This window comes from Parasteatoda tepidariorum, chromosome 2, assembly GCF_982258835.1.
Source record: "Parasteatoda tepidariorum strain Cologne lab strain chromosome 2, Ptep-v5.0, whole genome shotgun sequence".
In the NCBI taxonomy this organism is placed as follows: Eukaryota; Metazoa; Arthropoda; class Arachnida; order Araneae; family Theridiidae; genus Parasteatoda; species Parasteatoda tepidariorum.
Window position 1 is genome coordinate 108018933 of NC_141756.1, and position 25257 is coordinate 108044189.

Genomic DNA, 25257 nt, shown 5'->3' on the forward strand with positions numbered 1-25257 from the left:
ATTTTTTATTATTTGATTGAGTATTTGCTAAAAAAATGTTTTTTAATTAATGACTACTCAAATTTTAACTTCATTTTAAATTATGTCATTTTATAGGCCAAAATACAAACTTAGAATGAAATCAGAATTAGTCAAATAGTTTCGAAGCAATCAAATAAAAAAAAAATTCAATACTTAAAAGCTATTTACTTGGTCTAATTTGTTAAAAAAATATAAAAGGGAGTGAAAGTTCAGAAAAAATGTGATTTTTTATTCTGATTTCATTACTTAAAGAATTGTCAGCTTAAATTTTATTAGTACTAATTTTGTGATAGTACTAGATTTGTTTATTTATAAAATATATTTATTAATTATTTAAAAGAAAAATATTGATATTGGGCCGATTATTCGGTCTTAGGCTATTCAACCAAATCACTAGTGGTCAAGCTTCACTATACTGGAAATTAACAACAGCAAGATCTATTATTATTTTAAGAATAAGTATTACACTGTGAAGAAACATGTAGGTATGTGATTTTCCTATTTTATCAAAATGGAATTGACTCTTCTTTTGAGGTATCAAAGGTTTGACAATTGAAAGTTCTAATTAACCACAACTAAACAGCATTTTAAGGAATATTTTGGTCTGTTTGTAATTGAATGTTTCATCCAACTGAATTACTTCAGGGCCCGACTTAGCCAAATTGGGGCCTGCGGCAAAACCTTTTCTGCCCCCCCCCCCTCTGCTTCACTACTTCTGTAATGAAGAATTGAACTTTATGGAGGTATTTAAAATTTTCACCATTTAAATTTGTCCATCGTAATTGCCAAAATTTAGCTGAATTCTGCACTAGAAAGCAATGGATTTACAAAACATAGATTTTTTGTCTTCGTATGATAAATTAATGAAGAAGCTAACATAAAACTGACTGATTTTTTGCTCTCTACTGATATTTTGTTTTTTAAAAAAAGTTCATTTTATTAAAAATTTATTAGGGGCCATTCACTAATTTACATTTAGTTAATTTGCTTAATTCTTTACATATTTTTATAAATTTGGTATTATCAATATTAATCTTGTTAATGTTTTGTTGAATATACTATTAAAAATAACATTTATTTAAATTTTAAGAAAATTACGCTCGATAACCTTGAATAATAGTTAAATTAATTAGAGTTTTGAATTACCTTTTACAGAATTAAATAAAGTCATTATTAATTTGAACAATAGTATGAGCCACTCAATATTGAATTTATTTAAATTTCTTTTGCCAAAAGCTCTTTTTTTTTAAAGAAATATTTCGGCAATATTAAATAAATTTTTAGGTCTTTTCCGAACTGAAACACCATTTATTCACTTGCTGTATCATGAAAGGGTGCATTGTTAGGGCGTTTTTTAAAGAGTTCTGCTTTTCATATTTGTCAGGAAAGGACTTAAAGTCATTGGATGTAGAAAACGCAGAAATTTGGCGAAATTCAAATTTAATGGATGTTGAACTAGATACCACAAAAGCGATGACATCCATATCTTCTTCAGAAAAAAATTTTGTATTTAGGTGCCAGGTCTTTTTACTTGGCATGCGCAAAATTTTTTTAAAAGCATTGCTTCTTAAAAATAGTTTGCTGTACCATCTTAAAGTGTTGCATCCTGTAATGAGAATGGAAGAAACTTCTATTAAGTCAATAAGATATCCGGCAACAGTAACCCCATCCATTATAAAACCTGGAGAGGCATCTTTGTTACTAGATGAAGGGACAAGGTTACATGGGGAACCAGAAGGTTATTCTTCTGACTCAAATGAATATGCACCAATTGATGTCAAATATCCTCTTATAACAAAGCTCTTTTGTGCGTACCACATGGGAATGCCGATATTGAAAGAGGTTTAAGTGTGAACAAAAAGCTACTTGACAATAAGGCAAGTTTAAATTTGCATAGTGTTAATAGTTTGAGAGAAGTTGTGTCACATATCAACAAAATAGAGGTTTAAATAACTTTAAAATTGACAAAGATAGGATTAAAGTGGCTCCTGCAACATTTAAAAAATATTCTGCTCGATTAGAGGTTGAGAAGAAAGAAAGCGAAAAACACTGAAACCGAGGAAAGCAGATTGAAAGCTGCTGAAATTGATTTGCAAAAAAAATTGAAGGCTTCTCAGGATCTCTCAGCCGCAGCTGAAGAAAATATTAAAGATGGGTAAAATAATAAAGACTCCTCAATTATAGAAAGCGGGCAGATCCTCTTATCTGAGGCTAAGTCGAGGATAGCAGAATATTTATCAGCATTGGAAGGTACCAAAAAGCAACTTAATTTGTTAATGCAGGGACCTTCAAAAAAGTGTAAAAAATAAGATATGTTATTAACGAACAAAATTAAAAATTCTTGTTTTAATTCTATTTATTAACTATTCTCCAAATATTTGTTTTGCTGCTCCAAATTTGCTTTTTTGTTGCTCTAAAACCATGTTTTGCCACTTGAAGCTCTGCCCTTCTGATGTGGGGCCCGGGGCAACTGCCCCGTATGCCCCTACCTGCCTTTGTCTGCCTCTGATCTTCTTTAAGAGTATTAAGTATTTGTGTATTTGTTCTTTTCAGTAAAAAGTGCTTAATTCAAATATAACTAAATATAGAGCTACCAACTGTAGTGGGTTTTCCAGTAGTCTACTGGTTTTTGCCAATCCTGGTTTTTGTACATTTTAGAAAATTCCCTAAAATTGAGTAAGTTTCTTACAAAAATCCATATTGAAATAGATTATTTGCTTGTTTAAATATTTAAATAAGTATTACAAATACATAATGAAGCAAGCTTCATTTATAGAAATCAATTTAAAGCTTTTTTTGTTGTTCTAAAATGTTCAGTTGATTTTTATTCAGAACTCCATTTTAAATTAATTATAAAAGCTCTTTTAACTATCTTTTATGAATTAAATGCCTTTTACTTTTCAAAATTATGAGTAAAAATAGTGCGTAACATTTCAAGTACATTTAATGACAATCATTACTGGAAAATATTGTAGTTTTTCTATTTTGATTACTATAAAAATCCCTAAAATTCCCCATAATATAACGTACATTATGCAACAATTATTATGAAATTTATAATATTTTTCCTATCCTTGTGTGCAGCTATATTAGTAAGTGAAGTAAGCTTACTAATATAGCTGGCAGCTATATTAGTAACTTACTCAATTTTATTTCTGCCTAAAAGTTATGAACATTTCTAATAATAATAATATAAAGATGTTAAGTGAAGTAAGAAAAGTTAACTGAAATTTTTTTATTTTTTTACAGACTTTAGTTGAGTTGAAGGAAGCCATAAATAAAGCTGGTAATGACAAAGATTGTAGGCTATTAATTTTAAATGGATTTGGGCAAACATTTTGCTTAGGGCTAGACGTAAGACCTCTTGTGGAAGATCATAAAAATGAAGTTGTTGGTGATATTGCCAATGCGGTCAAGTAAGTGCTGCTCTGTAATATAATTTAGTTTTTAAATTCTTAAACTATGAAATAATGGTTCTTTAACTGTAGATTAATGGATTACTGTGAAATCTTAAGTATGGAATTGTTGATCATTTTGAAGATTTTTTACATTGTCAGGGATCTGTCCTGGACAAATTTACTTCTTTTTCGCTGTACTATCACAAATAATTTCACAGGACTGCCACTCCACAGGGAAAACCTGGAAAATACAGGGAATTTAAAAATCATCTAAAATAACAGGGAAAATGCAGGGAATTTTGTTTTTTAAAAAATAATGACCACTCAAAGCGTAATCTATGAGATATTTAAGGATGATATTTCAGCTATACTAAACTATTTCATATACTTCTGGCATCATTTAAGTATGTTCAAGCTTTTCCTTTTTTTTCTCTAACTTTTCCAGCAATTGTAACTAGCATAATAATGTATATATATATAGCTCACATCATCATTATATATACAGTGCAACCTCGAAAATCCAGACTGCTGGGGGTTTTGAAAGTCCGGATTTTAGATACCCTACTTAAATTGATAGAATTATCGAAATTTCGAATTCGCCAGGCTGATTTCACGCTTAGACGTGCGTGGGTAGACTTCCGACGTCAGTTTTAACAACTTAACATAAATATACATTTTAAATAATAAATAAGAGACATTAAAAATCAAACTTTTGTCATTTTCTCCTGTAATCGATCTATTAAATAACATAATATTAGCAATTAAAACTAAAAATATAGGCTTAAAACGCGCCTCTCCGTTGAATTCCCAAAGCCACACTAAGCACAGAGCATATAATTTATCATAGTCGACCGATGAGCTAGCGCGTGGTCGGTGACGCAAATTGTGTCTAAATTTGCACAAAAAAGATACCTCTTAAAAAAAACTTAGACAGACCCCAGTAATTAACTACTGACAATTTCCAGCTGGTTCACTAATAAGAACTAACTGTTTTGTCATTGTATATGGTCCTCTGTCTACTCAAACTAGCAACTTGATTGTTCTACATGGTCCTTTACTTTCATGAACATACTGGATTCTGCATTGTTCTTTCTATATTTATATTTTTTGTTCTTTATATTATATTTTTTATTTATTTTATATTTTTTAGTTAGTTCAAAATTTTTAAAACATGCTGTTATAAAATTTTGTTTTTCAAAGTAATATGTATTTACAGGGATTTGATTAGTACATTGGCAGACTTCCAAAAGCCTTTATTTGCCATTGTGAATGGTGCTGCATATGGCCTCGGATTAACGATTTTAAACCATGCAGATGTTACACTGGCCACAAGCAATGCATCTTTTTGCATGCCATATTCAAGACTTGGGTACATGCCAGAAGGGGGTGCTACACTTACCCTCCCACAAGCTGTTGGAACAACTATAGTGAGTTTCTTTATGTTGCTTTCAAATCTGTCCCAATAAAATACTTAGTTCATTAGGCGAAGTAACCATACCTGCCAAGCAGGGTTGGGGTTTTGGACGTCCTAAACTGGTTTTGGACACGACACGTGGGTTTTACTGTCTGAAACTGGGTAAAACTGTCCTAAACTGAGTAAAACTGTCCTAAACTGTCTTGAAGAGTCCAAAACCTTGAACTTTGGTAAAAGGTAAAAATTCTATTGGTGTAACCATTGTACACATAATAATTACATGTATCAATAAATATTTGATATTTTTTATACAATTTACTATAACTTATTAAAAGAAAATAATATAATATAATAGGAAAAGGCTTATAATTTTTGAAGCTCCACAATTCTTTGAACAACAAAAGTGAATACCTAATCCTTTAAATATAAATATGCTTTTAATACTGATAAATAATATTTTTGCATAAGGATAAATATGGCAATATTAAAAAATAATAATATTTCTTTAAAAAAAAAACACTAAATTTGTTCCAATTTTATAATTTCTGCATTACAGGATGATAAAAAAGACATCTATTTTTAAAAAAAATTGTTTTTAAATATAAATATATGAGTTTAAATTGAAAATACAAAATAACTGAAAAATGTACTAACAGTTTTGAAGGGCATAACATCAGTTTCAGTTACTGACACTGATGTATCACCACTATGCTAAAAGAATTGAACATGTATAAAATAAAAGTATTCTTGAATAGTACTATAGATAAATAAACCTGTTTATGATGAACCAAGCACTTAGTCCCTAATATTTTTACCTGTATGGCAAGGCCAAACTTCAGTTATGTTCTATTGAATGAGAGGACCAATTGAACTTGATTACTGATTAATCTTCCTTTGTTTAAATTGAAGAGTCAAACAATATTAATAAAACATTATACTTTCAAAAACAAATATCCTCTAGTATATTTAATTATCAATATGTTATTAGCTCTATGTTTATTTTACCGCTTAAATATTGTGCAGATAAAATTGTGACATAATTTGAGTAAAAGGGTTTTGGACAGTTTTGGACAAAGGAGTTTTGAACAGGAAGGTTTAAACCGTGGATTAATCCACTCTGTCCTAAATCTTGCCAACCATGCTGCCATGTCTCCTGTATTTTACGACTATCTCCTGTTCACCTGTACATTCTCAAATTTCTCCGTATCTTTTGAAGAATTTAAAAAAAAAATTTTTTTTGGCTGATAAAATAATTGATGATGGCAAAAATACTTCTCTTATTCCTCAACGGATGGTGCTATTGCCAGTACTGTAGTATGTTGAGTGTTTATATTTTAATAATTATAAATAATGATTTAAAAAATCTTAATTAGAGATTAAGATTTAAATAAATATTTTTTACTTCGCTAACTGTAAGTGCTGATATTATTTCCAATTTTGAATTTGATTTACATGATTATGCGTGATAAGAACTTTACTTGTAGCTTAAAAAATGCTGCTAGTAACATCTCCGTTATTTTATTTCTCCTATGTTGGCTGGTATGAGTAACAATATTTGCTTGATTTTTGCTTGTTCTTTATTTTATACTCATTTATACAAATATTACTAAAAAAGAAGGGAAATAAAAAATAATCACTCTATATTGCTTTTGAACTAATCATTGAATTTATACTTATTAAAATTAGTTTGCTCATTTAGAAGGTAAACTTCAAATATGCTAAGATTCCAGATTCATACCTTCTGTATAACTCATTAAGTAATAATTAAAGAGAGGGAGGCATACAACTAAACTTGTCAATGTTTCTCCATTTTAATGATATGTAGAATGCCTGGGTTACAAGTTTATTTTTTAACGACAGTGACTAATTTTTTTAATGGCCCTACCGTATTTTGTATAAATACCTCAGATATTGTAATACCATTGCTAATGATTACATTATTGTTTATTATGTCAAGCTGTGGTTTGCTAGTTTGTTTACTTTTTCCAAGATGTTGTAAAGTTTTCTAGGAAATCACAGCGACATTCTTGCGTTAAAGAGTTCTTGTTTTAAGAATTTTTATACTTGGCATCTCTTTCATTTGTAAATATTTTTTCTGGTAGAATAATAAATGTGATTAGAGTTAAAAGTAAACTTATACATAATTATTCATTTAAATTAAGTTGGGAAAATATCAAGGATTTAAATTTATAAAGACATTAATTTCTTGAAATGTGTTGTTAATGATTTTACTCCAGAAATTTTCCAAATTTTTGAGTTGAACTCACAATCACCCCTGAGATACAAAAGTATACTGCACCATGTGAAAGGGTCTTTGCCATTCTGTGTTATTTTTTACAAAAAATATAAAAATGGAGTAGACCTACTTGTTATTTTATTTTTATATTTTATAACCGTCGTTGAACAGCAGACCCAATTTTATGGGTTTACGACTACTAATGTTCAACTCCATAGCTTTGTGATTTTGAACCCAATCCAGAAGACAAGGGAACTGCTCGATCGAGTATTGGGAGAAATTTGCCTTCGTGGAGGACTTTTTGATGGAGGTAACCCGCATTTGCGTTACATGGAGAGGAGGGACTTTAACCCATGATCCATCTACCACTGAGGATATTTCACGTCAGCACTGTGGTCGGTATCGACTGGGATTCGAACCCGGTTCTCCTCATTGGAAGGCGAGCGCTCTGTCTCCTGAGCCATTTGGCGCAGACCTATCTGTTAGTCATGAAAATATACTTAGCGTCTATTTAAAGAAAAAAAGTGTTACTGGTCACATTTCTTCACTTTTCTTGAATGCTGCTCTCTGACGAAAGTTTCCCCCGACGATGCACAGGTTATATTGGTATTTCGAAGGTAATCTAACAATAATTTACTTTGATGAATCAATTAACTGCATAGGTATATGGAAAACTAACTAATGTCTGCCAAGTTGGTTATCAAAGTCGCTGTCAATTAAAATCTTTTAAGGGAAAACTTGTTGCAAATTTGGAATATCTAGGAAGTCTTTTTCTGTTCCCTTCCTTTAAAATCTTTTTTGTGAAATAAATAAACCTTTGATAGTGTATTAGGCAAAAAATTTTCATTCAAAAATATTTAAGTATTACTGATCAGCCCTTGGCCAAAATAGGTCTAATAAGAGTTTTATACGTCAAGATTTTGTTTATCTGCAAATTAATCCTGACTTAAAAAACAAATTCCTGACGTATAAAATCTTAGTTTGACCCTATTTTGGCCAACGGTCTGATCAGTCAATACTTAAACTTTTTGAATGAAAAATTTCTTTGCTAATACACTATCAAAGGTTATTTATTTACAAAAGATTATAAAGGAAGGGAACAGAAAAGACTTCCTAGTTATTCACAATTTGCAACAAGTTTTCATTAAAAGATTTTAATTTGTGAATCTTCACAATTCATTGAACTACAAAAGTGAATACCTAATCCTTTAAGTATGAAAAAATATGCTTTTAATACTGATAAATTATGTTTTCCCATAAGGATAAGTAATGCAATATTTAAAATAATAATCAACTTTTTTAATAAAACAAAAAATTTTCTTCATTTTGTTTCTTTTTCAAAAATTAACATTTAATTTTTCACAATATTTTTTAATATGTCGTGATTGGAGTAAAAGGGTTTTAAACAGTTTTGGACAAAACAGATTAAACCCTGGATTAATCCATTCTGTCCTAAACTTTTCAAACTCTGATCCATTCATATCAAAATTGTGGTTTTTACCTGCAAAAAATGCTGATTTTGTGTGCTTGTTTTCTGATTTAGGCAATGGATTTGATTTTAAGAGGTCAAGTCATAACAGCCGAGCAAGCCAGAGATATTGGACTAGTTGATGAAGTGGTTGAGGTTCGTCACTTGCCGCAAGATTTAGTATCTCGTGTTAAAGCAATAGCTCAAAACTCTTCACCTGTGAGTTCATTTCTCATACTTTTATTACGAAATAATATCATCATAAAACTAACAGTTTCTGCCAACTCTTCTAGTATTAGTCTTCTTAGAAAATTTCAAACCAGAAGTATCGCACTGCTAGTAGTTGCTGCTATTTTTCGTAGTTTGTGTTGTAATGTGCTACTTTGTTACAAAAGTAGTGTAGTGAATAGTGCGATAAAATAAAGCAATAGTTTCTTGGCAACTTCTTTTAACGTTACTTTAGAAAAGAAACCCGGTTCTAACGTAACTAATTTTTTCGTCCATCAATGAAAATGACCCTGTAGCTGAGCTTTAACAGAAATTAAGTGCTTGAAAATCTTGTATAAGTATTTAAACTAGCCATTATAAAAAATGAATAATTAATGTCAAACTTTCATATACAAGTACTCACTCATGAAATATTGATGCATAGCTGCCAACATGGATAGGAAAAAATCCAGTAGATTTTATGAAACAATAGAAATTTTATGATAATTGTTGCAAAGTATATTTTACATTTAGAAAATTTTAGGGATTTTTATAGTCATCGAAATAGAAAAACTGCAATATTTTTAAGTTATGACTAACATTAAATGAACTTGAAATATTAGGTATAGTTTCTCTAAAGTTAGAACTCCTCTAGCCATTCGTCTGGACTGGTGGCGATGACTATGGTAATGAGGTATAACTATTTCAAGTAGGGTTGTGGGTTCTTTGCGTAGACCAGGGATCGCCAAACTTTTTTGATCATCGACCCCTATATAATTTTTCGAAATCCCCATCGACCCCCACAAAAGTAATTTTCTGTTAATTAAAATAAAACTCTATTAGATACTGTGTTTGTACATTTATTTTATGATTTTAAACATTTATTATTAAAGTAATAGTACATTGTGTAACAATAGTTTCATGAAAAATATATTAATATTGAAATTTAAATACCTTATTATTAAATAATAAGTAATTATGCATAAGTAGATATAGTAAGTAAAGTAACTAAAGGTTTACTGCTTCTTGATCAATGAGATGGGTGGGCCTGGTGTTCTTTTGCAAGGTTCGCTATATTGGGTTCAAAATTGGTCAATTTTAATTTTCGTCAAAATTGGTAAATTTTGTAATTTTCGTAAAAAAATACAAAGTGTGCTATAGTTTTGTCGCGGGCTGTACTATTCCATATTATTAATGCTTACCTTCTTTTTTGTGCATTGATAATTAAAATTGATATCTAAACCAAACGAATGGTTTTATCGAAACAATAACTAATTATCCAAAACTATAAAAGTTTTAATAATGTCACTGCAAATATTCAACACAGTTTGCAAAGATAGCTGAAACTGCGTATGATATTTGCATTTGTGACGTCAATGCTTGTCACACGTAACATTTGGACAAGCGCACATATGCATATGACTTATAAACTGCGCTGAGTTCGTGCCACTGCGCGGTGGTACGTAAATACTTGTTTCACCCCAATAAATATAAGTTTATCAATTTATGTTTTATAAAGAAACTGATATTGAGTCAATTATAAAAAAATTCACAAATTTTACATACTTAATTAGGTATGTGTGATTTGCGTATTGAGAACTGTTTTTTTTTCGACCCACGATCGACCCTTCCGATTCAGATCGACCCCCATTCGCCCCCCTGTCTCAGATCGACCCCCGCTTTTGTTAAATAGACCCCTGGGGGTCTATATAGACCACTTTGGCGACCTCTGGCGTAGACAAACTATATTATGTTTACTCGTATTTTTGAACAGTAATAACCATTTAATTCATCAAGGCAGTGACATTTAATTCATCAACTTATTTAAATATTCAAGCAAGCAATAAGCTGCACAAAAATTTTATTTCAATAAGGAATTTTTAAGAAAATTTACTCAATTTTAGGGAATTTTCTAAAATGGACAAAATCCAGTATAGTATGCAGCTATGTTGATGTTATTTCAAAGGAAAGGAACGCATTTTCGGTGTACCTAATTTCTGAGAGGAAATAAAAGAGCATTAAACAACTAAAAAATTTGAAAGTATTTGATAATTTTGCATTTCTTAAAATAAATATCCACTGTCGAAAAAGACAAAAACTTGAAGGTTAAATGAACGAAAAAATTTTGGGCAAACTGGCTCATGTATACAACAATAAATATTTTTTAATTATTACTCCTTTAATGTAAGTTCTTCTCCTTAAAGCAATGAAATACAATTCCAAAGTAGTCACTACATTAAGAAAAAAAAGTAGTTGTAGTAAACTAATAAATTAATGTAGTTTTTCTGACCACTGGTGTGGATAATTTTTATGAATAAGTCAACCTAGCATTTAAATTTCAATGTCAATTAAATACTGAGTATTGTAGTTTAAACTATCTGTTTCAATGCTGTACAGAGATAAATTGTTAATTATAAATTATTTTTTGTAATATATTGAGCTAATTATAATAGATTTAGTTACTGAATAAATTAAGAAAACTGTCTTAAGATGCATAATAACTCCTTTTAGAAATTTTGTTTAATAACTTGGTATACATCAATGATTTTTGGGTCATTCACTACAAATAAGCTATTTTACTATTTTCAGGTAGTGATAGCTAAAAAAAAATGTGTCTAAAATTTCTAATTTTTTTGTAGTAAGATATGACAGAAGGTTCAAAAACAAGAAAAAACATGGCTGTCAGTCTTTAATATTTAAAAAATATTATTTTTATTAAAGTGTAGGAATGATAATTTTTGTTTATGATAAGTTATACAAAATAATTTTAATGAATGTATTTAATTATATGACAATCCTTTGCTTTCAAAAGTATTAAAAAGGAACAAAAATATCTTTCTTAACTAGTCATTAGAAACATAAAGTCAATCCCTCACAAGTGTTATTTTTTTCTTTGTAAAGGAATGATAATAGTTAGGGAATGAGAAAATAGTATTGTTTATACCCACAAATAGAATGAAATAGCAGTGTCTATTCTTAAACCATCCCATTAAAGGAAATTAAAACTTTCTTAAATACATTTTTAGAAAATAAATTACCTTCATAAATTTAAATGAAGGAATAAAAATGTTATCTTAACATCTGTCCAATTTGCTCATTCAGTTTCTTTTTACATACTGTAGCCCAATTTAAATGAAATTTCTTTTGCAGTTTTCTCAGAAACATTTCAAATCACTATGAGTGTAGGAATCATGAGTTTTGAACTATTTTGCCAAATAAAAATCCATTTTTTCTTCTTCTTCGTCAGCGCAACAGCCCCTTGCGAGCCTTGGCTACCTCAACAGCTGACAAATGCCAGCGCCTCCTATCCAGAGCAACTCCCTTCCAATTTCTTATCTTTAGGGTTTTCAAATTATTTTCGATGTCCTTGAGCCATCTGGTAGGGGGTCTGCCTCTGGGGCGTGATCCCTCAGGATTCTCAAAGTGACATTTCTCATGGCTCTATTTTCAGAACTTCTCTATTGATGGCCCAGCCATCTCAGCCTATTAATACAGATTATTTGTGAAATTTGGGGCTGCTCTTAGAGTCGGTAGAGCTCGAAGTTATTGCCCTTTCTTGAATTGCGCCAAAGATGGCTCTCAGGACTTTTCTTTCAAAGGTATCTAGTGTCTGCTGTATATCTGAGTTTAGGGTCCAAGTTTTGCTTCCATAAAGTAGCACAGGAAGTATGAGTGTCTTATATAGTTTTAACTTTGTTTTTCGGCTGAGAAGATTATATCTTAGCTGTCCTCGATCCAAAGAAGCGCTTATTAGCCATTTTGATTCTATTGTCGATTTCTGCTTTAAGTATGTTTGGATCGTTAACATCAGTGCCAAGGTATTTAAATTCGTTAAGCCTTTCAAAGGTATAACCATTAATATATAAAGGGCACTGTAATTTACAGTTAAGGACGAAAATTCCACAAATTTTGTCTTATCTTCGTTAATAGAAAGGCCCATATTTGTGGCAGCAGCTACGAGAGCTCGGAAAGCATCTTTGACATCCCTTTCTGACCTTCCAGAAAATCCGTCTGAAAATTCATTGACGGACCAAAAAATTTGCATAATGCATAGGTAGAATGCTACAAGCGTTGATTTTAAGGATAAAAATCGAAAAGAAAAGTATATGTATTTGTAAGATGCTAAGAGTTGCATGCGAGGAAATGAGATTTTTTAGATTTCAAAATTAATGAAAAATATTACATTCAAGTAATACTTCCATAGCTATCAACTCTACTGGATTGTGCCAGTTTCTCCTTGTCTACTGGTATAATAAGAATTTTTCTGATTTTTGTACATTTTTGAAAATTTCCTAAAATTGAGAAGGTTTTCGAAAAAAAATCCCTGGTGAAAAATTTTTTTTACTCAGTTTATTGCTTGCTTGACTATTTAAATAAGTATTACTAATACATAATGAAGCAAGCCTCACTTTTAGAAATCAGTTTAAAGCTTTTCTTTGTTCTGAAATTTTCAGATTATTTTTATACAGAACTCCCTTTTTAAATTACAAAATATTTTAATCATCAATAATGTCTACTACTATTTAAAATTATATGTTACCATAATAAAAAAGCATTTCAAATTCATCTATTGTCAACCATTTATAGTTATATTGTCAACCAATATTGCAGACCATTTATAGTTTTTAGGGTAATCAAATTTTTGTATTTTGATGACGATAAAGATCCCTAAAATTCCCTATATGTAAAATATTTTGTATACTATGCAACAGTTATGAAATTTATATTATTCCGTAAAATCAACTGGATTGTTTTCCTATCCATGTTGGCAGCTATTTACTTCAGACTTAGGGGATAATCTAAAAAGGACAATCTTCAAACAATATGAAACTACATTCATTTATCTATAGTTAAAACTGAAGTACGTCATTTTAGTCTATTTGCGTGCAGAGAATTACCCTTTTCTCAAAAATGCTATACTACTACATTACATAACATGATTCTTGTACACAAGTTAATTTTTTATATAGGGATATTAAAGACGAAGCCACTCAATATGTTGTTTCTTCATTTTTCTAACTATATTTTGGGACTCTGATAACTCATTAGATCTAATGTAACATTATTTAAAATTCATTTTAATTTCAAAAATTAAATTTCACCAGTGAATTCAACTAAAGAAAAGACAATAAACCAACAGAAAAAAATAAATTTTTAGATGTGTATTTTTTGTGAACTTTTATTTTTCATTTCCTACTATTAGTTCACACTTCAATCGTTAATAGAATATGTTTTGTTCATCCACTCAAATACATTTTTTTAAAACTTATATCGGCTGACACTCGATGTTAATATAATTTTGTTTTCTTCAAATATTAATTCGTTAATTAAATTTTGTATAATAAAATTTAGTTTTATAGGGAAGAAAAAATGTAATTATTTAATAAAAAGTAACTAAAATAAAATTTTTCTTATATATATATATCTATATATATATATATATATATATATATATATATATATATATATATATATATATATATATATATATATATATATATATATATATATATATATATATATATATATATAAGTTCAAAATGAAGAATAAAACAAAGAAAAATAATAGACATATGAAAAAAAGGGGGTGGGAAATAATTATTTACTAAAGAATTATTTACTAAAAATTCCTTTGGTAAATCTATACAGTTTTTCCATGTGCAAATCCATTTCGGGCAAATCCGTGGATAAAATTGTTTGCTCAAAATTTCTTTATTAATTTATATAATTTTCCATGTGCAAATCCATTTCGGGCAAATCCGTGGTTAAAATTTTCTGCTAAAATTTTTTCTTTGTTAATTTTTTCATGTGCAAATCCATTTCGGGCAAATCCGTGTTAAAATTATCTATTAAAATTTTTTCTTTGATAATTTAAATAATTTTTCTATGTGCTAATCCATATTGTGCAAATACGCGGCTAAAATTATTTGTAAAGCAGGCAATTTATGTTTCTCTTTTCTATTTTATATTTTTCTTAAATAAACATCTATCTTCTGAAACTATTTATGATCAATTTTTAAAATTATCCAGTATAATATTACCTTGCGCACATCCATTTCGGGCCCATCCTTGGTAACTAACAAATCAAAACCCAGAATAACAATTCACTTCAGCAGTGCAGTAAGAACGACACTTTAAAACCCTCTTGTTACACTCAATTTGCGCTTTTGTTTTCATATTTTGTAATCTGGCAATCTCTCTGCGAAAACATTTTTAAATCATTCTTGAAAAATAACAGTCCATGTAAGTTGTTATGATTTTGCTACTCGCTTTATAGTCCTCCCTTTTTAATGTTTTTTCTTTTTATTTTATGATCTGTTTTTACATGTTATTTTTACTTTTTATGATCTTTTTTTATGTAGTTATTTTATAAAAAAAAATTTTTTTTGAGTGCTCCTCACACTATTGTATTAATAAATTAAATTTTGCTTTGGCTTTATTGATACAATATCAGAAAGCACTCTATTTTGCGGATATAATCGTGTGGGCTGAAGAAAAGATTATATCTTTTTTTTTCGGCTTTTTTTCCGGTTTTTTTATTAACAATTCTTTTTTTTTTTTTTTAAATAAAATGTTTGTTATTTTTTTACTTATTATTTCCCACCCCCTTTTTTTCATATGTCTATTATTTTTCTTTGTTTTATTCTTCATTTTGAACTTATCTTATGAGTGCTGTTTACTTGCAGCTTAAGCGCAATAAATGATACTTATTGTTTTTCTTAACTTTCTTAGTGTTTTCTTGTATTTATTTATATATATATATATATATATATATATATATATATATATATTGTTTTATAGTAGTTGACTGCAAAATCCTGAGGTTTGGTGTCTCTAATCTTAAACATAAATGGCCTTTTAAATTCTTTTTCCTTAAATTTACAAAAATATTTGTTCTGATTTTTCAGATTAGCATTTGATTCTTAAATACTTTTTTTTTTTTTTAAGTAAATGATGTTTTGAAATTTTTATCTTCAAAAAAAATTTAGAATGATGTTATATAACACAATAGCCTTTACCTCTGCTTTAAAATTTCATTTAAAGAATAATTATTTTTCTCTTTTAAATATTTTTTTCATTATTTCTTACACCTAAGCATGTTTTGTATAATATTATTAAACAAAAAAAATTTTGATTTAATTTTTCTTTATTATTTAATTCCTTTTTTCTGATTTATAATTTTGTAGTATATTTTTTCTCTATACTTTGTTAAAAGATTTGAAAGTTTAATGTAGGGAATACGTTTAAAATTCTAAAAAATTTGGAGAAACTTTTTGCTGTCAACCTCAAAATCTAAATAATTTTTTTTCTCTATTACATTTTTAGAGAGTTAATATTTTTATACTGAGAATTAATGTAGAATTTTAGTCAAAAAATTTCTTTTACAGTTAACTTCAAAGTCTTAAGTTAATTTCTTTTGAAAACTTCATTTCGATAAAATATGTAGAAATTGAATTTAAATTTTTTTTAAATATTTTACTTGTTTAAGAATATGATTTTATTTTTTAATATTGATTAGAGTGTGCAAGCAACGAAAGCAATGATAAAGATGCGATTGCACATTCAACTCCCCCTGGTGTTGGAGACGGAGGCGATGCTTCTACCGCAAATGTGGCTTTCTCCCACCTGCCAAAAAGCCATTCAAAGTGCATTGAATTCTGGATTCTTTGAGGACTGTTGATGATATTTCGATGTTCCTCGTTTCATCCTATAATCAGTAAAAGTATATTTTAAATAAACATTATTTTATTATCAGAAATGTAAATAATAATGCTTTTATCAATATGTTCTATTGTGTAAATAAACTATATCTCAATGTAGACTCTGTCTCTCTTATTTATAATTAGTTGTGTGTAAGTTTTCTGGGAAATAAGTTCAGTGTTGCCACAGGGCAACTAAAGTGCCGTTGAATTCAAGGTTGCAAAAAAACCACCTACCCGGTTAAGCCCGGGTGGCTTTTACTGGGTAAAACCCACCCTAAAGAGGGTTTTGATTAGTAAGAATATAAATAAAAAAATATCTTGTGTCAAAATAAGTTTCAAATGTGTGATGTATGTGAGTGCATATAACATTTTGGGATGTCAGAAGAAACTTCTTTCAGACTTTTGCATCAATTTATTTGTATTAATTACCTATATGTGAAGTCAATTCATAAAATTAAACATAATTATTACTAGTAAAATAAGCTTTTTTGAAATAAGATACTTACTTATCCTTGCCCTCTCTTTTGAAAAAACTCCCAATAAAATATGAAAAACCCAATAAAACCCACCTGTGTTGGGTTTTTCTGGAAAACCTGGGTATTTTGCAACCCTGGTTGAATTGCATGCCAACTGAAACCAGTATTGAATTTTCAATGTTTCAGCTATATCCTTGTATTTGGTATCATTTTAAAGAAAATTTGTTCTAATTTATGAATTCAAAAGTTGTTTTTTGGAGTTGTTAATGATTATAGTAAAATTTATTATAAATAGAGAGCATTCATGATTTTGATTTATTGTACCAAATAAAAACTCTATTTTAAAGAAGAATAAGTTATTAAAAATATTACGATTTTACAAATAGTTTGATTTATATTGTAAAATAAACTGTTCCTGAGTCTAATTATGCAGTGATTACCGTCAAAAATATTTTTTTTTCTTCTTATTCTTTTAAGTTTATTTTATTCATTACACAAAAAACTTTTTTAACTTAATATTTGGTTTTTACAATAAAGTCTATTAATACAATCATGTTATGTTATATTTTTGAAATTATTTTTTAAAGTTTCTCATGTAACAGAGAGGGCAAAACTCAATTACACAAAATTGATAGGTTGATAATTCAAAAGGAACTAAGTGAGTAATTAATATGGGGAAAACAGCAGCTGAAAGAATGAGAGAATATAGAATGTTCCAAGTAAAAAAGATATTTGTATGAAGAAAGCTAAAGAATATAAAACGAAAATTTAAGAGAAAATTTAAATTTAAAAAAATAAAAAGGCACTGATTCAAGCAGAAGAAATTCAGGAAGGATATTCTCTTTATAATATTTCATAGGCATTGAAGAAAGCTATTATAAAAACAAACCGTGTATTACCTGTATCTCCAAGAAAACATTGTACTGTTCTATGCATACTCTGTAACCTTACTACCAAAACAAAAGAAATAGCCTAGTAACAAAGTTTCTGATGAAACAAAAAAAACTTGTAATAAATTTTTATTCATCTGATAAACTTTCTTGCCAGACTTCTGGTAGAGCTGAGTGCATGATTATCAACGAAAATGGACAGAAAGTCCGCAAAGCCAAATGTGCACCTTGATGGAAGCATATCAAGTATCAAGGCAGATGCACCAAACTTAAAAATTGACGAAGTTTTGCTGTACTATGACCTATCCATATTTTATGCATAGGTAAACACCATATAAAATGCGTATGCGCTATTCACGAAAATGTGAATTTTCTATTAAAATCACAATTGTTTGCCTAACACTTGCATAAAATTACTAAATATAACGACTTGCAACAATCGCTCAATTGACCTTTTATTTTATAACCGTCGTTGAACAGCAGATCCAAATTTGAGTTAACGGTTCCCAATGTTTAGCTTCATAGCCTTGAAATTTTGAATCTATTCCAAAATACAAGGATACTCCTCGATCAGTACCCACAGAAGTATTGATTTGTTTTGGGAACTTGGAGGACTTTGGGACCCGACATATTTAATGTACACCAGGGTCTGGTAAAATAAAAACTTTCAAATATAACTACAAAGAAGTAGCATGGGTTTCAATTATAGCAGTGCTGCCAACTTCAACTTTAAATAACATAAGAGTATGATGATTTATTTTACCTTGAAATGTGATAATTAAAGAGAAAAAAAAATTTACAGATAGTGTTTAGGATAGTCCAAATCACAGAATTAAGCATCAATAGCAGTGCATGTCAAAAATGTGGTATTTTATTTGTCCCCTCTGTTACAACTACATATAATTAACGTACAATTTAATTATGAGGCTATTTTATGCCTTTTAATTAAACACCACCTTAAAGTAGCATATTCTAGAAGAGTTTTTGTTTTCAAAAATATTTAATACATTTTTTAGAATAAAATGCTTGTGTGATTTACCCTCTGTTACAATTTGAATTCAACTGCAACTATTTTCAGCATGAGGCGAGTATGGCAACTTTTTTGCATTAAAAGACTAAAAAATCAGGAAAAGTAGACTATTGGAAGACTTTTCTATACTCCTGGCGATGTTTGTTTTTTTTAGCATAAATTGAATTTAAAACACCAGTCACCATTTAAAACACTGGGATTCTTTTGATGTTGCTGTAAATAGTTTTGCAAGTGTAAAATAGTAATGAAAAAAATTGAGTAATTAATTTTGTTGCCCAAATAACTGAAATTGAGAAAGAAACAAAGAATGCTTCTAGCTATTCTATTGTTATATACAGAACACTTTATTTACGTTAAAATATCGAAAAAAATATTATAAAATAATTTGAAAGTCAACCATCGCAGGGTTTCGTACCCAGAGCCTCCGGGACTACATATCTAACTTGCCCACAGCGCCACCAACTGTGCGACGCTTCACGTGTCAGTCCAGCGAATATTTAGATGAAAAACACCACCTCCGGTTTAGTCAACAAACTTATTTTGGCCCTTTGTGGGCCTACTAAACAGTCTATAAAAATTTCCATTGGTACAATAGCTTGTTGCATTAAACTCTAATTTCAATCCGAGTTTGAAATTTATAGGTTAATATTATAGGGAGTTACGGGGTGTGATGTGTGCGTGACTCCTGATATGAATTTTGTCCCTTTTTCAGCCATTATTCGCGCTTTAACAAAGAAAAATAATTCTTTTCATATATAGAACACTTTATTCACTTAAAAATATTGAAAAAGAAGTTAAAAAAATAAAATAAATAAAAATTATTCAAAATTTATTCGTTTATTAGCTATTATTCGCTACTTCCCAAAAAAAATAGTTATTTTTATATACAGAACACTTGATTCGCGTTATAATACCGAAAAGTATTTTTAAAAAATCAATATAATGTAAATAAAAAAAATTTAAAATCGACCATCACAGAGTTTCGAACCCAGGACCTCCGGGATTACACATCAACCTTGTACACAGCGCTACTAACTGCGCCACCCTTCACATATCAGCCTCACGAATATTTAGCTTAATACACCTACTTCCGGTTAGTCAACAAAACTTATTTTGGCCCTTTGTGGGTCTACTAAATAGTCTATAAAAAATGCCATTGGTACAATGCTAGTTGCATTAAACTCTAATTTCTGGCTGAGTTTGAAATTTATAGGTTAATATTATAGGGAGTTAAGGGGTGTGATGAGTGCGTGACTCCTGATATGACTTTTGTCCCTTTTTCAGTCATTATTCGCTCTTTAACAAAGAAAAATAATTCTTTTCACATATAGAACACTTTATTCACTTAAAAATATTGAAAAAGAAGTTTAAAAAATAACATAAAATGAAATAAATGAATAAACAAAAAATATCCAAAATTTATTCGTTTATTAGCTATTTTTCGCTATTTTCCAAGGAAAAAATAGTTATTTTTATATACAGAACACTTGATTCGCGTTATAATACCGAAAAGTATTTTGAAAAAAATAATATAAAATAAATAAAAAAATTTTAAATCGAACATCACAGAGTTTCGAACCCCGGACCTCCGGGACTACACATCAACCTTGTACACTGCGCTACCAACTGCGCCACTCTTCACATGCCAGCCTCACGAATATTTAGCTAAATACACCTACTCCCGGTCAGTCAACAAAACTTATTTTGGCCCTTTGTGGGCCTTCTAAATAGTCTATAAAAAATCTCATTGGTACAATAGCTTGTTGCATTAATCTCTAATTTCAGGCCGAGTTTGAAATTTATAGGTTAATATTATAGGGAGTTACGGGGTGTGATGTGTGCGTGCCTCCTGATACGAATTTTGTTTCTTTTTCAGCCATTATTCGCTCTTTAACAAAGAAAAATAATTCTTTTCACATATAGAACACTTTATTCACTTAAAAATATTGAAAAAGAAGTTTAAAAAGTAACATAAAATGAAATAAATAAATAAATAAAAAATATCCAAAATTTATTCATTTATTAGCTATTTTTCGCTTTTTTCCAAGGAAAAAATAGCTATTTTTATATACAGAACACTTGATTCGCGTTATAATACCGAAAAGTATTTTTAAAAAAATAATATAAAATAAATAAAAAATTTTAAAATCGACCATCACAGAGTTTCGAGCCCCGGACCTCCGGGACTACACATCAACCTTGTACACTGCGCTACCAACTGCGCCACTCTTCACATGCCAGCCTCACAAATATTTAGCTAAATACACTTACTCCCGGTCAGTCAACAAAACTTATTTTGGCCCTTTGTGGGCCTTCTAAATAGTCTATAAAAAATCCCATTGGTACAAAAGCTTGTTGCATTAATCTCTAATTTCAGGCCGAGATTGAAATTTATAGGTTAATATTATAGGGAGTTACGGGGTGCGATGTGTGCGTGCCTCCTGATATGAATTTTGTCCCTTTTTCCGCCATTATTCGTTCTTTAACAAAGAAAAATAATTCTTTTCATATATAGAACACTTTATTCACTTAAAAATATTTTAAAAGAAGTTAGAAAAATAACATAAAATGAAATAAATGAATAAATAAAAAATATCCAAAATTTATTCGTTTATTAGCTATTTTTCGCAATTTTCCAAGGAAAAAATAGTTATTTTTATATACAGAACACTTGATTCGCGTTATAATACCGAAAAGTATTTTTAAAAAAATAATATAAAATAAATAAAAAAATTTAAAATCGAACATCACAGAGTTTCGAACCCCGGACCTCCGGGACTACACATCAACCTTGTACACTGCGCTACCAACTCCGCCACTCTTTACATGCCAGCCTCACGAATATTTAGTTAAATACACCTACTCCCGGTCAGTCAACAAAACTTATTTTGGCCCTTTGTGGGCCTTCTAAATAGTCTATAAAAAATCCCATTGGTACAATAGCTTGTTGCATTAATCTCTAATTTCAGGCCGAGTTTGAAATTTATAGGTTAATATTATAGGGAGTTACGGGGTGCGATGTGTGCGTGATTCCTGATATGAATTTTGTCCCTTTTTCCGCCATTATTCGTTCTTTAACAAAGAAAAATAATTCTTTTCATATATAGAACACTTTATTCACTTAAAAATATTTTAAAAGAAGTTAGAAAAATAACATAAAATGAAATAAATGAATAAATAAAAAATATCCAAAATTTATTCGTTTATTAGCTATTTTTCGCTATTTTCCAAGGAAAAAATAGTTATTTTTATATACAGAACACTTGATTCGCGTTATAATACCGAAAAGTATTTTGAAAAAAATAATATAAAATAAATAAAAAAATTTAAAATCGAACAACACAGAGTTTCGAACCCCGGACCTCCGGGACTACACATCAACCTTGTACACTGCGCTACCAACTGCGCCACTCTTCACATGCCAGCCTCACGAATATTTAGCTAAATACACCTACTCCCGGTCAGTCAACAAAACTTATTTTGGCCTTTTGTGGGCCATCTAAATAGTCTATAAAAAATCCCATTGGTACAATAGCTTGTTGCATTAATCTCTAATTTCAGACCGAGTTTGAAATTTATAGGTTAATATTATAGGGAGTTACGGGGTGTGATGTGTGCGTGCCTCCTGATACGAATTTTGTTTCTTTTTCAGCCATTATTCGTTCTTTAACAAAGAAAAATAATTCTTTTCACATATAGAACACTTTATTCACTTAAAAATATTGAAAAAGAAGTTTAAAAAGTAACATAAAATGAAATAAATAAATAAATAAAAAATATCCAAAATTTATTCGTTTATTAGCTATTTTCCAAGGAAAAAATAGCTATTTTTATATACAGAACACTTGATTCGCGTTATAATACCGAAAAGTATTTTGAAAAAAATAATATAAAATAAATAAAAAAATTTAAAATCGAACATCACAGAGTTTCGAACCCCGGACCTCCGGGACTACACATCAACCTTGTACACTGCGCTACCAACTGCGCCACTCTTCACATGCCAGCCTCACGAATATTTAGCTAAATACACCTACTCCCGGTCAGTCAACAAAACTTATTTTGGCCCTTTGTGGGCCTTCTAAATAGTCTATAAAAAATCCCATTGGTACAAAAGCTTGTTGCATTAATCTCTAATTTCAGGCCGAGTTTGAAATTTATAGGTTAATATTATAGGGAGTTACGGGGTGCGATGTGTGCGTGCCTCCTGATATGAATTTTGTCCCTTTTTCCGCCATTATTCGTTCTTTAACAAAGAAAAATAATTCTTTTCATATATAGAACACTTTATTCACTTAAAAATATTTTAAAAGAAGTTAGAAAAATAACATAAAATGAAATAAATGAATAAATAAAAAATATCCAAAATTTATTCGTTTATTAGCTATTTTTCGCTATTTTCCAAGGAAAAAATAGTTATTTTTATATACAGAACACTTGATTCGCGTTATAATACCGAAAAGTATTTTTAAAAAAATAATATAAAATAAATAAAAAAATTTAAAATCGAACATCACAGAGTTTCGAACCCCGGACCTCCGGGACTACACATCAACCTTGTACACTGCGCTACCAACTGCGCCACTCTTCACATGCCAGCCTCACGAATATTTAGCTAGATACACCTACTCCCGGTCAGTCAACAAAACTTATTTTGGCCCTTTGTGGGCCTTCTATATAGTTTATAAAAAATCCCATTGGTACAATAGCTTGTTGCATTAATCTCTAATTTCAGGCCGAGTTTGAAATTTATAGGTTAATATTATAGGGAGTTACGGGGTGCGATGTGTGCGTGCCTCCTGATATGAATTTTGTCCCTTTTTCCGCCATTATTCGTTCTTCAACAAAGAAAAATAATTCTTTTCATATATAGAACACTTTATTCACTTAAAAATATTTTAAAAGAAGTTAGAAAAATAACATAAAATGAAATAAATGAATAAATAAAAAATATCCAAAATTTATTCGTTTATTAGCTATTTTTCGCTATTTTCCAAGGAAAAAATAGTTATTTTTATATACAGAACACTTGATTCGCGTTATAATACCGAAAAGTATTTTTAAAAAAATAATATAAAATAAATAAAAAAATTTAAAATCGAACATCACAGAGTTTCGAACCCCGGACCTCCGGGACTACACATCAACCTCGTACACTGCGCTACCAACTGCGCTACTCTTCACATGCCAGCCTCACGAATATTTAGCTAAATACACCTACTCCCGGTCAGTCAACAAAACTTATTTTGGCCCTTTGTGGGCCTTCTAAATAGTCTATAAAAAATCCCATTGGTACAATAGCTTGTTGCATTAATCTCTAATTTCAGGCCGAGTTTGAAATTTATAGGTTAATATTATAGGGAGTTACGGGGTGCGATGTGTGCGTGATTCCTGATATGAATTTTGTCCCTTTTTCCGCCATTATTCGTTCTTTAACAAAGAAAAATAATTCTTTTCATATATAGAACACTTTATTCACTTAAAAATATTTTAAAAGAAGTTAGAAAAATAACATAAAATGAAATAAATGAATAAATAAAAAATATCCAAAATTTATTCGTTTATTAGCTATTTTTCGCTATTTTCCAAGGAAAAAATAGTTATTTTTATATACAGAACACTTGATTCGCGTTATAATACCGAAAAGTATTTTGAAAAAAATAATATAAAATAAATAAAAAAATTTAAAATCGAACATCACAGAGTTTCGAACCCCGGACCTCCGGGACTACACATCAACCTTGTACACTGCGCTACCAACTGCGCCACTCTTCACATGCCAGCCTCACGAATATTTAGCTAAATACACCTACTCCCGGTCAGTCAACAAAACTTATTTTGGCCTTTTGTGGGCCATCTAAATAGTCTATAAAAAATCCCATTGGTACAATAGCTTGTTGCATTAATCTCTAATTTCAGGCCGAGTTTGAAATTTATAGGTTAATATTATAGGGAGTTACGGGGTGTGATGTGTGCGTGCCTCCTGATACGAATTTTGTTTCTTTTTCAGCCACTATTCGCTCTTTAACAAAGAAAAATAATTCTTTTCACATATAGAACACTTTATTCACTTAAAAATATTGAAAAAGAAGTTTAAAAAGTAACATAAAATGAAATAAATAAATAAATAAAAAATATCCAAAATTTATTAGCTATTTTTCGCTATTTTCCAAGGAAAAAATAGCTATTTTTATATACAGAACACTTGATTCGCGTTATAATACCGAAAAGTATTTTGAAAAAAATAATATAAAATAAATAAAAAAATTTCAAATCGAACATCACAGAGTTTCGAACCCCGGACCTCCGGGACTACACATCAACTTTGTACACTGCGCTACCAACTGCGCCACTCTTCACATGCCAGCCTCACGAATATTTAGCTAAATACACCTACTCCCGGTCAGTCAACAA

General features: G+C 29.7%; 1 protein-coding gene across 2 annotated transcripts in view; it reads left to right on the forward strand.

Annotated features, from left to right (window-relative positions):
* Positions 1–16564, forward strand: part of LOC147816004 (uncharacterized) — a 54697-nt gene extending 38133 nt beyond the window's left edge. For both annotated transcript variants that reach the window (XM_087157986.1, XM_087157985.1), the window contains exons 5-8: positions 3271–3437; positions 4636–4846; positions 8613–8756; positions 16264–16564. In XM_087157986.1, coding sequence (XP_087014112.1) covers positions 3271–3437; positions 4636–4846; positions 8613–8756; positions 16264–16425 — 684 coding nt within the window. In that variant the 3' untranslated portion in view covers positions 16426–16564. The remainder of the gene's footprint in view (positions 1–3270; positions 3438–4635; positions 4847–8612; positions 8757–16263) is intronic.
* Positions 16565–25257: the final 8693 nt, after the last annotated feature.